At 37.4% G+C, this 16,076-nt stretch overlaps 1 protein-coding gene across 1 annotated transcript; it reads right to left on the bottom strand.

Annotated features, from left to right (window-relative positions):
* Positions 1-484: 484 nt before the first annotated feature.
* LOC103436231 (uncharacterized) lies at positions 485-11,353 on the bottom strand. The gene is made up of 11 exons (XM_008374654.4): positions 10,965-11,353; positions 8,785-10,396; positions 7,086-8,540; positions 6,542-6,927; positions 4,272-6,016; positions 3,106-3,559; positions 2,704-2,866; positions 2,455-2,558; positions 1,916-2,007; positions 1,681-1,828; positions 485-983 (listed from the first exon to the last, which is right to left on the bottom strand). Exons 1-10 carry the CDS (start codon positions 11,228-11,230, stop codon positions 1,752-1,754), a joined length of 6,354 nt encoding a protein of 2,117 aa, XP_008372876.3. The 5' UTR covers positions 11,231-11,353; the 3' UTR covers positions 485-983; positions 1,681-1,751.
* Between the last annotated feature and the right edge of the window lie 4,723 nt (positions 11,354-16,076).

Here is a 16,076-nt window from a genome sequence, read left to right as displayed (position 1 = left end):
AAGGGTGGATGGAAAGAACGGGGGATAGATATGGGAAAATCACTCAATCAGGGTAACAAAGAAAACTTTAACGTTTCTTATCGTGGATTCACTCAACACAATCAAGTTAAACATTTGATTTGAGAAAGAAAAACAAAAACTCACTTCGAATACACAAAACAAATATGAATTTCATTCAATCAAATGTTTAGCTTGGGTTAATTTTATTTTCTGATGGGTCCACTCTTCTTCAAAATCCATACATCTTTTATCAGTGTACGAGTTTAGGCTCAATGGGGACATGAAACAGAGCACCTAAAAACGTTTCTTTTACAGAGACCATGAACTACGATATCTCCCCTTTCGTTCTTGGGGTGATTGGGAGGGTTTTATAATAACAGAAGTATCATTGGACTAAGAGCTAATCGACGAAAATTTGGTATTTCGATTCGCTTGTGCTATGGCGTCACCAGCTGAGGATAGTGAATAATACAAGAAAAACACATGCGAAATTTACAGTCATATTCACGAATTCAGAATCATGTTACAACCATATTTTACCCAAACTTGATCGAGTACCAACAGCTTTAACTCATTACATACAAATACAATAATTAAACCAACAAGGAAATCAACCCTCTTAGTCTAAGATGAGAACTAGACAAACCAGCTCTCTTGAAACTACAGCAGCACTTTTTCAGAAGTAGCCACACTTGCAAGGGCGCCCACACTTCCAACACGGTGGAGGCATACAATACGGCTTCTTGGGAGTTTCCGACGACAACCAATGCACAACCGCTAGCAACAGCAACGGCATGGCTATGAGCCCCCAATTGATCTCAAACGTGGGGGTTTCAACATTGAAGGAGATCAAAGACGACAGAAGAAGAAGCACAGTGGCCACCGCCAAGAAAACCAGAACTGGGTATGAGGAGGGGGCCTCTCTTCTGCAACAGTGATGTCCCATCAAGATTCAATGGCCTCTGTCAATGGAAGTTGATGTTCTGCAGAGAGAAAAAAAGCAGATGGAAATTGAAATTTGAAACCCAATTGACAAATATAAACAAGGACTTGTGTGTATATCTTATAGGTCCCATAATCTCAACCGCACAAGTTTCTGGTGCTTTCTTTTGGACTAAGCATTTGGTTTGGTGGTTGCTCAATCAATCGTTTTCATACCAGCTGCCTAATCATACCATTTAGGAATATAGAATCACTAAATATCCCAAATGAAAGGGGACCAGCTGAACAAGGAGGGTGGGTGGAGAGTACATTTTAGGTGAGAAACACATCATGATCATGATCCTTATCGTTAGAGGTCGTACGTAGTGCGGTTCTAACAAAAACGCTTTTGAGCAAAAGTGCTTTTTACACTCGTAAATAGGCTCTAATACCACGACCACATGAATCAAACAATTGGATAAGACAAGATTTTCCACATATTATGATAACGAATAATGTGGAAACGTTTAAAGTTGCACTGTTTACGCTTAAACTTATGCTCAAACAAGCAATAAAATTCTGACCCAAAAAGGGATGACAGCCCATTAACATAGATAAGTTAGGCCCAAGTCAGTATTATGAACAGAGCTTTGTAACTTCAATGAGGATTTGCTACCATTTGTAGCTTAAAGAATGAGAAAGATATGACTACAAATTTATAATCATACATTACATTTTACCCTATTTGTTACAACTTACATGTTAGGAGAGTTGTGTAGTCATGTCAAAATGACGATGCCTGTATAGCCCACCGTAGGAAAGAGCTTCGGTTAGACTTTTCCCTGGTATTGGAAATTGAGTTCGTAATCATGTTTTAAGGTTGCCAAAGTGTTTCTGCAAGGACCCTCTGCACGAACAAGAAGAAAATGTGAGACTATTTAAATGCCCTTCAAGTCATACATTTTAGCCTTGATAAAGTTAAAAATTGTTTTACCTCCGAAAATGGTATGAAGACGTTGAAGATCGTCTGGTGAGCAAGTATCTATTAGCGCGTATACACCTGGTCTTAGAGCTTCATCTATTTCCCTGAAAATTAAACATAAGATAGTTCAGGTAGTCTGAATGACATGAATGTATGCCGGTCAATCCAAGATTGTCCGCTCCAAAGGTTAATGCTTTTGGAGATAGTAATAGGTCACTTGAACGTACACCTATTTTTTTTTTTTATCCTCCCATTGTACAAAAATTGGAAGGCAATAACATCGCTTCAAACTCAAGTTTCTGGAAAAGTTTTAAGAGGGAGGAAAATGGGAAGAAAGTGACTTATAAACATAGGATCTACACCCTCACCCCTCTTCCACCTTAACCCGAGGCCAGTGGGAGTTGATATAACGTACTAATTTTGAAGGTACTAATTCATAACAAAAACAATTGAGAAACACAAGTGTATAATTATCTTATCGGTTATGCCTTTTGAGCTCATCAAGAATCTCATGAACATTACAACAAATATTCCAAGGTACCAGAAATTACCTTTTGATGCCTGTTTTATGGGGGCCATATCCTGAATAAACCCATATGTAATTAGATAAAAATTGGGCACAGTGCGGACCAAAGACATCTTTTTGATGTCTTATCTGCAAAATAGATATGACAAAATCTGGTGAGAAAGATCTCATTGTGTTTTCTCCCTTTCGACATAATGGAACATATACCCAAAATGTAAGACAATAAAGATAACTTTTGTGAGGCATGTAGGCATGTATAAGAAAAGTCACCTACCTCTTCGTAAATCCTTCGGAGACTACCAGCACATTTGACTCCAGCAGCCACTTCCCATGAAAAGAAACCTTTCTTGACGACTGCATCAGCATCCACTGTCTCCAAACAATGAAGAAGTACACGAACAGAAGCTTCAAGTATAGCAACGCACCGTTCGCATTCACTAGAAATTACGAAACAACAATTCAATTATATTCGGAGTCTACTTGATGAGGACGAAAACCAAAAATGAAAATAAATTCAGCGCACATATCAACCCTCTTCAATAATCATTTTGCAGAAAATGAATATCAAAAGCTTAAAGCTATTCTTCTTCATATTCAGCCCTTTACTTTTATGTTTTCCAGCTTATTCCCAAGGTTAATAGTCGTGAGGTTTTTCATACAAAAGGAGTACACTTACCTTTTGTGATGCTTCAGAACATTATGTAACAATCGGCAGCAAGCAGAAAATAGGTCAACCGAGTATTGCCTATCTATGCCAGAGAAATGTAAACTTGCTACTGGATTAGAGAATTGGTTATTTGGAATTGTTGAAGAATCATCAGGAATGGGAGCTTCAGAAAGTTTTAAGAGATGGAAGTCTTGAAAAAGTGCTGAAGGTATACGTAAAGATTGTGCTACATGCCAGGGCTCCATTTGGTACAGAGCATGTTTGCCAGAAATTCTAACCAGTACATCAACACACATAAGAATAACTGTTCCTGGATCTGGATCAGTATCAGTATCAGTATCACCTTTACTCTGGACCACTCGCTCATAAAAGATTAGTGGACTCTGCAAGTGTAGAATAACATTGAACACACTAGCAATGAAGCTCTGGATGTATTTTTTAACAACCTTCAAACGTTTGTGTCCTGAAAGAAAAATAAATGTTCAGTCAAGCAAGTCCCAACAAACTGTAATCATATGCACTTGAAATCTAAATAAAATACGTACTAATAGCCGACATGACTATTATACATAACAGAGCGGTGATAAACTGTGATTTCATACAGCGACATCAATTACCTAGAACCTAGAAGGATAACTATTATGAAATATACGTAGCAACTCTAACGTTCTTATTTTTTTCACAAACACTATGACTAGTAGAAGACATGTAAAAGCAAAGATTTAGTTCATGCCCCCTATTCTGCAACACTGGGCAAGTGTCTTCCACGTTCCAATATAGGTTCCAAAATACTAAAGTTCTTTTCAGCAAGGTTTGTAGTTATATCCAGCGTGTCTTCAAAATTAGTAAGATTTTTTTCATTTCTGTACTACCCATATTCATTGGGAAGTACAATGTTTTCAAATTACATTCATGATATGCGTGCAAAAGGAAAGATGTTCAGTAACGTTTAGAAAATAACCCCATATATATTACGACATTTCCTTTTAAAATCAAAGGTCGAGTAAAAACTTTACTGATAGTAGAACACCCAGAACTAAAATATAAGTTAGAATTCAGTTGCAACTTGCAACTGCTATGTGGAACAAACAGTCACCATAGACACCTTTGAGAATATAGTAGAACCGTTTGATCCAAAATTACCGAAATATTCCATCCACAGATGTGTTGATTACCTGAAACAAATTCCAGAACCAAATCCAAGCAATCAATGCCAGCTGCAACAACTGAAGAAACCTTTCCCCCATCTGCACTTCCAGTATGTATGTCATAACTCATGGTGCACCCTTCCCGCACACCAACTAGTGCTCTCTCTATAGCTTGTAAAGCTGATAAAAGATGCAACTCTGATGGTCTCTCTATGAACACTGTGAACGATGACCTCAACCTAGCTTTAAGTTCATCTAATAAGTATGGCCAGCCAGACAGAGATGCCTCAGAAAATCCCATAGGAGAATGGAGCATTTTGGTGCTTGACTCTGTCTCATGAGATACTAGGGTGGCTCTTTTTCCCTGTAAAGTTATGCATTTCCCCAAAGCCCTTAACTGTAGCCGAATCATCTTGTCATACAAATTTCTGGATAGCGTAGGATTAGTCAGAGGAAAATGCTTGGCCAATTCTTCCAGATACTTCAGAACACCGTCTAAACACACAAAATAAAAAAAGTGTGGCACATGATTCATGTCCACTGATTCCAATAACAGGACTTGTGTGATGCCAGTAAAAGTATGCACCAAGCTTGAGGACAGGGGAGCACTATTCATATGCAAACTCAACCTCAAAATAGCTGAAGATGCAATAAACAACTGCCTGAGCAAAAATGCTGCGTCTGGGTAATCACCTTTTAGCAGGCGTCTCAACAAAGGCTTATTTAAAGATTGCAATTCAAATGAATCAACATCACTCAGTGCACTGGCAGCCAAAACAGCACCTTTCAAGTGCAACTTTCTTCTACGGACACTACCAGATCCTGAGTCATCATGGATGTCAGGTGATGCTGAGCAGGTCATTGCAACTCCAGATTCATTATGCAGTCCACCACAAGCAATATTAGTCTCAACACCAGTGCCTTGTGGTATAAAATCCTCTGCACTGGACTCTACCTTTGTCTTTTGAATATTTTGAGCATCACATAAAGTTCTGGACTGTTGTTTATCGTCGAAAAGCAACATTTGTAAGAGAAGACTAGAAAACTCTGCAAAAACATTTATACAGAGGTTGAGTTCGGTGATGGATTCAAGTTTCCGCCTTGATGAGTTTGCTTCATGATCACTATTTCTCACATTTGTATGGTTCACAACACATACTAGGCCCCATAAATACCCACTAAAGCAAGAAACTAAGGATGAAAACTTGTTCAAATTCAGAGCATCAACATCAATCCCCACTTTTCTGTTATAAGGGCCATTCTTCAAAGTCAATAGTAAGCTTTGCATCTGTTCCGTCAAACTCTTAGCAATAATGGCTACACTTTTCCTAGCATCAATAGAGTTGGAAGGATCCAAGCACTGATCAGATTCACTTGAATTACTATGTTCATGGACAATTTCAGCATTCAGTTTGGCAGCTTTAGGACGATGATCGACATGATTAAGTTGATACTTACTTGATGTCAGAAACACATAAAATGTGTGATCCATCAGCGACAAGATCATGTCATTAAATGGGAGTTGATTATCTTTTGAAAATGACTCTTGAATCCCAAGAACCGCATAAACTGACTTGTAAAGCCATGACACAGGAAATGCATCCTCAAGTAACACTGAAGCATGTGAGGTTTGACAAGCTGCCATCTTCTCTTCACAAGCCAGAATTACGCATTTTAAGGCCTTCCGGCAAGACACAAACAATCTGAAGAGCTCGTGATAATGATGTGAGTTCAATGCATTCTGACAATCTAATAAGCCACCAACAAGAAGCCTGAAAAACACAGAACAGATAATATTAACAAAAATCTTCATTGAACTACAAAGACTACACTTATCAGAGAGCTTCAATTGTTAAGCACATAAATGTTTTCCATGAGAAATGAATTCTTTAGGCTGCTGGGAAAAAAGGTGCACATGAGACTAAAGAAAGAAAGCTCAGAAGTTGATAGAGTTTGTCAGTAACAAGCAGTTCTGCGCAAAACGCTTTCTGAAACAGTTTTACAACAAAAAACATTTTAGCCTCTTTTACTTTTTATTACATGTATTCAATTGTATTATCTGCAAGGAAAAATGAATAACCACCATATCATACTATCTGTGATAGGTTTCCATCTTAAAACTTAACTCAATTTAGTGGATATTTCTGTCTTAACGAGTATACAAATTTGTGAAATAATTGCTCACCAGAAGATTTTTATATTTTATTTTTTATTGAAAAAAAGCAACAAGAGCTATTATGGGGGACCATTGGTGCCGCATCACACCATAAAAAATGATGATGGGATAATGTTTGTACCTTTCAAGGTTGAGAATAGAAGTCACATAAAGTGAAATTGATCTTGAACTCAAATGACCTTTTGGCATATGGCACAAAAGATTAAGTAAACTCTGGCAAGTTGTAAATTTCATGATGGTCAATGGTAGGGCATTTTGTTCCTTGCAACTTCCTGTAAGCAGCTTATCAGAAGCACGAGTGACCGGATTTGCTACAGAGGAACGGTCAAATATGTTATGTTTATTAGAGGAAACAACCACTGATGAGTTCTCCAGGTCATTTAAAACTTTCGGCCAATTTGGTGATGATTTGAAATCAATATCGCCAGATGAAAAGTCACTGATGAATTGTACTGTCGATTTCTCCAATGCACGGCAAAAACTTGATGCAAAATGCCTGCAGACAAACTAATAGAGGCGATAGAATAAATACCTGGGTAGAAAAGTGTTTATATAAAGGCACAGAATAGTGTATGTCCCAATAAGAGAATAAAAAAGTGTAACAAACAAGAATTAACACAAAATGGAGTCAATGAAGCACCATGTGATGTTTGATAGAAGCTTACTCTTTGCTCATACAGAATGGAGTCAATGAAGCAATGTGATGAGATTTGATGCAAGGTTACTTTCTTCATCCTGTCAGCTACATGGTTATTGTGCTCTCTAACCACCCCAAAGCTGCTTCTTACACAGGGAAGGGAAGTTTGGATTAAAAGAGAAAGGAATGTCTTCAAATTCTTTTTAGTCGCATGAGTGCACCAGGTATCAATATTGTGGCAAAGAATCCACCAAATTGCAGTTGGCAGTGACTTCTTGTTCAAAGCAGAAACACTGAAATCCCATTCATCAGTTTCATGGGCAACCATTTTAGTACAACTTGTATCATCAGAAGTGAAGATTGGCCGTTGATCTTCAGACACTAATGATAGGTGCTCCATCAGAAAACCAGCAAGACCTGCCGCCTCTTCCTTCAAGGCAGAGATGTGCCTTTCCAACTTTTTGATTCTTTTACGACACCTTGACAAGCCAGCATCTTCAGACAACCTGACTTGCACCAGATTTTTGTTATGTTGCATCACATATTCAGAAGACTTTATATGCCTATTCAAATCAACAAGCCTTCTAAAAGCCATAGCATGCATTACATAAGTCAAAGACCAAGAATCTGTCGCACAGTTCTTACAATAGATGTTTGAAATGGATTGAATAACAACAAGAAGAGGAGCTGAAGGTTGCTTGATCCAAGAAAAATATCCCCCACTGGTCCAGTCAGTCATCTCCATCCAATCATTACCAGAGTATGATGTGAATGAATCTCCCATTGCTGCTGACATCTTTCTTGATAAATCTGGAGGCATAAGGCTCGTTGCTGACCTATATAAGCTTTGGCAGGACATATACAATCGAAAGAAGAACACAAAAACCCAATGAGTGGACAATCCAAATATCAGCAAATTAGTTTTGTTCTCAGCTGTCTCATTATCAAAACCTTTTCCTGTGACAGAAAAAAGGAACTTGTTTAAAGAATCTGGCTTTTGTGAAACCAGACGGCCCATGCAAGGAAAAAGTACTGCTATAAGGTCCTTTATAGAAACTCCAAGGAGATTACAGTTTCCAGGTGTGGCAAATAGTGAGTCTAGCACTAGTGCATACATTTCAGACAACCCTCTCCCCAAAAGCTCAGCTTCCAGATTAAAACCATGCGAGCTACTTTGCACATCCCATTTGTCAACTTCCTTTTCATCAGATTTTGAACAACTAATTTTCATCCACTCTAGAGTTTCTGATATATCGACAGTTAACTGCCCAATACACCCACTTGCTTGGCCTTCTGGTATGGAATTTATAGCTTGTTGGATTGCAATCTTAAACTCTTGCGAGCATAATAACATTTCCACTGATTTTGCATAAGCTTCACCATGTAAAGAAATCACAAATCTAGTATAGTTTCGTTCACCATCACCATTATGTGAACTTAGAAGCCTTATTGCTTTACACAATGCAAAAATAGTATTATTCACCTGCAGTACAATAGTAGAACGATGGGGTTAAACAACAGAAAACCTCAAGGGAACAAAACAGACTCTCAGTTCTAGAAATGATCTGGGACAAATTGACAATTCACGACCCGCCCCCTAAAATTCGTGAGTGGAACTGGTAAAATAGTTGATTTCGGAAACGGCAATACATATATAATCAGGTATATGTATATGCATGCAGAAGTTAAAAAGCAGCCAATGCTTAATCAAAGAGCATTCTACTAACCTGGCGAAGTTGACTATAGAGAACAATTAATTGGCATCCAATATCGTTTATCTTGAAAGATAATGAGCACCGATCCGGAACATCCATCAGTGAAAGCCCAATGGCTAAGTGAGATAGCATCAGAAGCCACAAGCTTACCAAATCATTCTCTATAACCTCATATTCAATTTCCAATAGATACCCCACAGCAGAAAGCACCTCATTGGCTATTAAAGTTAGAGCATCCACGTGTGTCCCGTTAACTACATCAGATTTCGATGACTGAATTAAATTGGAGGACAATGATATAATCATATTATAAACCTTCTTCAAGAAATTAAGGCAAGCTCCAGCAGATGTATCCTCCGTTCTCACATAAACCTTTTCATGCATAAAGCCAAAAACTAAATTATTAACAGATTTAAGTGTGCAATGAACATCCAACAATACAGGTCCCATTTCCAGCTTAGCTTCAAGATAGCCGTTAATCTCAAGCAGAAGAGGCTCCATAATCAGTACAAAAAAATCAAGAAGTGACTTTCGTGTTTCCGCATTGAAGCTAGTTGAGCAGTAATTCTTTTCAGCTAGTGTAGTACTAGTTGAACCTTCAGTCTTCCCCATCATTTTGGTATTTTCAGTCAGCACTGAAGCCCTTTTTAGCTTTTTAACTTGATCGATGAGCAAGCGAAATAGTTCTCCTATGCTTTCCACTGCCAAAGCATTCTTTCCAGCTAAAATTCTTTCCAGTTTATCAAATAAATGTCTGTGATAACTCTTGAGCGTTGTTTTGGAGTCCTTTGACTTCCCAGAATTGGATGTGGCATATTTTTCACTACTGCACAAGCTCAAAAATCCATCAATGTGGATTGGGTGATATAGCCCATGAGATAATACTTCTTCAACTAGCTTCAATAAGTTTCTTGTCCAATCAGGATTAATTCCCTCAATCTGAAGATGCAAGAGACCCAAGAGATGCAACAGAGGCTCAAGGAGTTTATCGATAAAATCACGAAATCCCTTCTTCCGAGCTGGGTGGGCCCTCAAAAACTTGGCAAATGGCTCAAACACCAAGCTCACAAATCGGAAAACAAAGTGACCTCCGTTGCCATAGGCAAGATTTTCACTGTAAAATTTGTGGACTAGATCAAGCACTGCACCTACAGTTGAAACCCACAGATCTAAATTTTCATTTGATAAGCCTCCATGGGATGAAAACACCAAAGCTATGCAATCAAGCACAGTATTGTACAATTGTAACCCTTCACTGCTGGAAAACAAAGTTGGGCGTGAAGATGTTTTGTTCAATAAGGACAGTGCATTTCTTGCGATCAAATCAATAGAACGTAAAAGGTTCCGTGAGAAATTTAGAGAAACATTCACTTTCAAAGACTCCTCCAAACAGAATTTGAAAATTTCCCAGCATCTAACATCCAAATATGTGTCAATAACTTCGGCTTGATGCTTCTCTCCACCACTCTGAATTTTCTTTCCTGAAGAAATCAACAATGACTGGATCCAATCATTGACAAAAATTATTAAACGTGACATACTGACTGCTTGAGTATCCTGGTTACTCTTGCCGCCTTCTTCTTTCACTCTAGATATCACAAAACCATAAGCTAGTTCCACCTTCCTGCATTTTCATTCCTCAGTTATCAGAATTAAATCTTCGTTCAGATTAGAAAGTACATTCATCAGAATTAAATCTAAACCCTCCTTTTGATCACTTAATGAGGAAACGAAGACAACATGAAACTTGAATCTTGGTTTCTACTCTCAATTGCAGAAGGAAATCAGATGGATTAAGTCTAATTCAACCAATTTGGTTCAAATGGGATTATAAGTTCCTTGATTCCCCTTCTAAGACAAAGCTTCATCGACTTTACATTTCATTTATCTTGGTACCTACTCGTAAAATAAATAAACAAAAACGCTCAAATATCGAAATATTTTAGCCAAGAACCAACCTTTGATCATAAAATTTTAAATTAAGTTTACTTCACTCATTAAAATCAAAATCAAATTTTCCATTTTGTCAGCTGAGAAACTTGTAGGAACATAAATCACATCCATCAAACTCAACGTAATCAAATTTCTGCACTTCCGAAACTATCAATTGATTGAATTCGAACTTTTTCGCAATCTAAACACATTAAAGCGAATAAAAACAACGAAAAGGTAGAAAATATAACCATACTCACTTCTCAAGATCAATTTCTTTGTTCTGGATTGACAAAACCAACTCCAGGTTCCGCCATGGACCGCCTTCTTCGAGCTCGTGACTGGGTTCTCTCGCCTCGTGCTTTTCATCTGCGCCAACTTCAATCATTTCTTGCGGTTCACTCTCCTTCTCTGAGACATTAATACGCTGCGTTTTGGAAGGTCTTTCGGATGCTCCGAGACTCCTCTGCTTTCTCTTTTTGTTCTTCGATCGTTGAGCTTTAGGGGTGGCTTCGGAGCCGGCCATTGTTGAACTCCTGTCAGTCACTATGGTTTTTTAGGGTTTAACGGATATACAACAAGTTGAACTTGTAGGGTTTAATGGACTCGGTCAGGGCGGGCTGGAGGGTTGAGGAAAGGATGAAACGGCAGCGTGCTGATTTAGTTGAAATTTTGACAAATAACCGTATTTTGTAGCACGAAATGATTTTTAGCCTACTCTTCGCATTGTTTACAAATTTAACAAAAAATCCATGCGAAAATTCTAAAATGCCCCCCCCTTCTCCCTTGTCTCTTCCCCTTCCTCATCGACTCCACGTGTCCACCCCACCCCACCCCACCCCATCCCATCCAGGGGTGGGTTCAAAAAATCGAAAACCGAAAAAAACCGAAAACCAAACCGAACCGAAATCGAAAAAACCGAACCGAACGAAAAAACCGAACCGAATTGAAAAAACCGAACCGAACCGAATTCTTTTGGTTCGGTTCGGTTTTAGTGATCTAGAAACCGAACCAAACCGAACCGAACCGAATTAATTAAATTAATTTTTTTTATTTAATTATTTGTTTTGGGTATTATTTTCTAAACCCAATTTGTAAGTTAAAATGTGCTAACCCAATGTGTTGCCAAACTTTAAGCTCAAAATATTAAAAAAAGGCCTATAAAAACTCTAAACTCTAACCTATTATTTCTCCCCCATATAAGGTTCCGGAACCAAACCTCTTCCCGAAGTACCTACATCCATCTCCATAGCACTATCTACTTTTGCGCCAGCTTTCTTTTCCAAATCTACTCTCATATAACATGTAACATAATCCATAAACATTTATTTCGGGTAGATTACTTGGGTAATTTGTGATGGAAAAGAATCCAACACACACTAAATAAATCCACCCGCGCATTACCTTTACTAATCAAGTTGTCAACATGCAGTTACAAGCAAACAACACTGATCTTTGAACAACATCATACAATTTAACTTTTCTAAGTCATTTGTACGATTTTTGTGTGATTTTTGTGTTGTGAGGTTGTTAGTTTGGACTTTGAAAGACTTGATTGATGATTTTAGTTCAACTTTAAATATTTATTTTCATTGTCTTTGATTCTAGTTAGAATGTTTATGTTATGATTGTGTTGGATATGTTAAAATTTAAAATTTCAATGTTTTTCATTTTTTGAAAAAAAATAAAAACAAAAAACCGAAACCGAACCGGAAAAAACCGAACCGAAAAAAAACCGAACCGAAAAAAACCGAAAAAAATTTGAACCGAACCGAAATTTCGGTTTGGTTTCGGTTTTGGCAAAAAACCGAACCGATTTAAACCGAACCCACCCCTAATCCCATCCCTTCTTCCAAATCCATCACCACCATCGCCGCACCCGCTACGACCGACGCTGTCACCACATCTCGCTCTCTTCGTATGATAGAAATTTTTCAAAAATGCATCTAAATCTGCAATTTTTTATCTTATCATTTTATATAATATACGGATCAAATAAGAATCATAAGTTGTTCTAATTTGCCTCCATTAAAGCATTTATGCATATTTTGAGTTCTCATTTTTTGTAAACCATTCCAACAAAAGCCATAGAAGCAGTGGCAAGAAACATCATAATTGTCATCATCACCAACAAAACTAACAGCGTATTCACAAAACGGAGAAGAATGACAAACATGAAGAGGAAAAATGATATTCATAGAGTTTACTCTACCACAAAAGAGTAACAGAGTTAAAAATGAACACAACATCCAACCATCAAAATGCAAGTGTAGAAAGATTAAACTTTAATTTGATTTCCAAATTGAGTAACAGAGCAAGATATGTCGGCGGCGGTGTCGGTCGTAGTGGGTGTGGCAATGGTGGTGGTGGATTTGGGAGAAAAGCTAGGGTGAGTTGGGTTGGGGTGGGGTATGGTGGATTGGGGGGAGAGGGGGAAGAGACAAAAGAAGAAATGAGGAGGGTAATTTAGTACTTTTGCATGAGTTTTTGGTTAAATTTGTAAGAATAATAAAAGGTAGACTAAAGATCATTTTGTGGTGCAAAATATGGCTAGTTATCAAAATTTTCCCTGATTTAGTGCATCCGTGAAATATGACAAAGGGTAAAATAGTAACTTTAACTACAAACGACAATACTATTCTAGGGAGAGGATTTGAAACCGAAACCCAGTGGAGTAAAGATGAAGACTCTATCTACTAGCACAATTCACTACTTGCTAGTTCGAAAGTATTTCACACCATACTACGGTCTAATAGAATTCTATTTATTATAAGTGTGATGTTTTAAGTTCAACTTATGTGGACAGCATCACGGCGACTTTGATGATAAATTGTTATGGTTGACCAGTTACGTTGCTTAGCCGAAATCTTCCTCCTCTTAATGTAAATATATCGCCAAAAACATTTAGTAAATATAATAGTACTTCTGGGAGGGACTTGTAACTTAGTTTATTAGGTGTAGTATTGTCTTTCACCTCTAATTATGTATCCAATTTCCCATCTTTCTCTTGTGAGAGTCAGTGAGTGTGAATCATTAATGCAAATTTGTAGAATTTACTTAGATTTACGACTAACGTGTGAGCACTGTCTTTAAACTTTTTACTCATCACATTCTACAAAAATTCCATAACATCTCAATATCCCCTTATTTGGCAAAGCCAAATGTTAGGATTCTGAATTAATATGATGAACCTTGCTCAATGTATAAATATTCTAGAATGAACATGAACCTACCTATAAATATGAACTCATTAGGGATTCAGTTAAGGCATATTAATTTTCATGAAAAGGGGATAATTATTGAGAGCCTTGTTTATCAACATTAGCAAGAGTTTGTAGCTTAGTTAGTTTAAAACATCTATTCAAGCAATGAGGTCCCAAATTTTATTTACCCCTCCTCAGCTACGCTACTCAAGAGTCCGACCAAAAAAAATAGAGGATTAAAAGAATACGTGCAGCTCACTTCAAATCAATAATTAGACTCCGAAGGAAAATGAGGAATCAACTTCATTTTCACTATAACTCATGACAGGCGATAAAAACTTTGATTTAAATATCTAACTACTATTCTTGGTCATTCTAATTCTATCTTGTTCTTATTCAAGTTTACATCGATTCCTTTCTAAATTTCGTTCTGAACAAGTAAACATGGCCTCAAGTCGTGTATTCACACATAAAGCATGCCGGGCATGAGGTAGGCGTGTACTACTTAACCTTGTCAAGTAGCTTGCACGTGGTCATCAACCCACGCACGTATGACAACTAGGTCAACAATTCACATAAGAATTTCGACACCAATTTTTCGGATTTTAAACCTCTTTTTTTTTTTTTTTTAAATAAAGTTAAATTTGGCTGAATTTTGCAACTTTATTTTAGGGTAAATCGCACTTTACCACATCATATTTTGGATCAATTTTAATTCCTTATAATATCTTTAAAATATTTCATTTTCATATCCCAAGTATTATTTTATTTCAATATAATACATCAGTTACATTTTCCATCTATTTGTTAGTTAAGTGTTAACGCGGCTGCCACTTAATAAAAAATTTAAAATATTAAAATAATTATTTAAGGAAAAGTTATAAAAATAAAAAATATTAAAAAACCCAGAAATCCCCACCCGTGCCCACCCTCCCACCCTCCATCACCCACCCCTTCTCCCATCACCCAATCCCTAAAACCCATTCGACGAAAGTGGTGATGTCGGCGGCACCTGGGAGTTCGACTTCCAGCGTTTTGACGAGGAAGCCGACCCCCCTGTCCCAGAATCCATCGCCCTGGGGTTGCGGGGAATGGGTTGGTTGCGGGTGGGTTTTTTGGATGGCAGGGGTGGTGAAGAGAGTGGAGGAGAGGGGAGAAGGTGGGATTGGGAAGATGGGTTTTAGAGATTGGAAGGGGGTGGTGCGCTGGTGGTTATGGAGATTGGAGGAGATGGAGGTGGAAGACGGAGGGGTTCTGTTTTTTTATTTTTATTAAACGTGGCAGCCACGTCAATTTTTAACGGATCAATAGATGAAAAATGTAACGGAAATATAATATTAAAATAAAATAGTATGTGTGATATGAAAGTGAATTTAAAAAAAAATATTGTATAAGGTTGCAATAGATTTCAAATTTGAGATAGTAAAGTGTAATTTACCATTGTTTTTAAGGAAAACTAATGAAAAGGGCTTGAAAACTTTGAGTTTTAATGATAAGGACAAAATAAAGGGTAAAGTGAATAGTACCAGGATTGACTTTTTAGTGTAAAAATGTGGTTTTTCGTTAAAGTGAACAGTACCGGGTGCTTTTCGTTAAAGTTTCTTTGTTTTTATTATTCACAAGATTTTCAAGGGTTGATTGATCATGTGAGTGCTTCCACTTTTTAACTTGATGCCAAAAAGAGAGAGAGAGTCAACAAACGGCACCGTTTAGGCGTTTTAGGGTCACCAACCACTTTGTTTCTGCTGACTCCTTGTTTTGCACAAAGACAAAGATTGAAAGACATCTCTCTCTGCATTTTTGCAAATTGCATTATTTTCGAGAGAGGATCTCCTCCGGATTTTATTTGCGAGGATATTGAGAATCCTTCAATTACATTTGTTTATTGTATATTGTACGGTCAGTTTTCATCAAGTATTGTTTATATTCAATTTTAAATAAAAAGATTTACAATAATTTATGACCACATAATGTATGATGAACACATAAAATTTAAAAATCTTTCAAATCTTCACAAAAAGAATCCAACTATCCTTACTCATTGTTTTCAATTATTGCAAAGGGCAAGGATAGACCCAGTTGGCCTTCTTCTATGTTGTTTTTTAAGGTCCCAGTCCCAAAGCTCCCACATTGTCATACGTTTTCATGTCATGCAATCATGCCTCTCAA

Source organism: Malus domestica, chromosome 05, assembly GCF_042453785.1.
Source record: "Malus domestica chromosome 05, GDT2T_hap1".
Taxonomy (NCBI): domain Eukaryota; kingdom Viridiplantae; phylum Streptophyta; class Magnoliopsida; order Rosales; family Rosaceae; genus Malus; species Malus domestica.
Note: the sequence above shows the minus strand (reverse complement) of the source record. Positions and strands in the feature narration are given on the sequence as shown.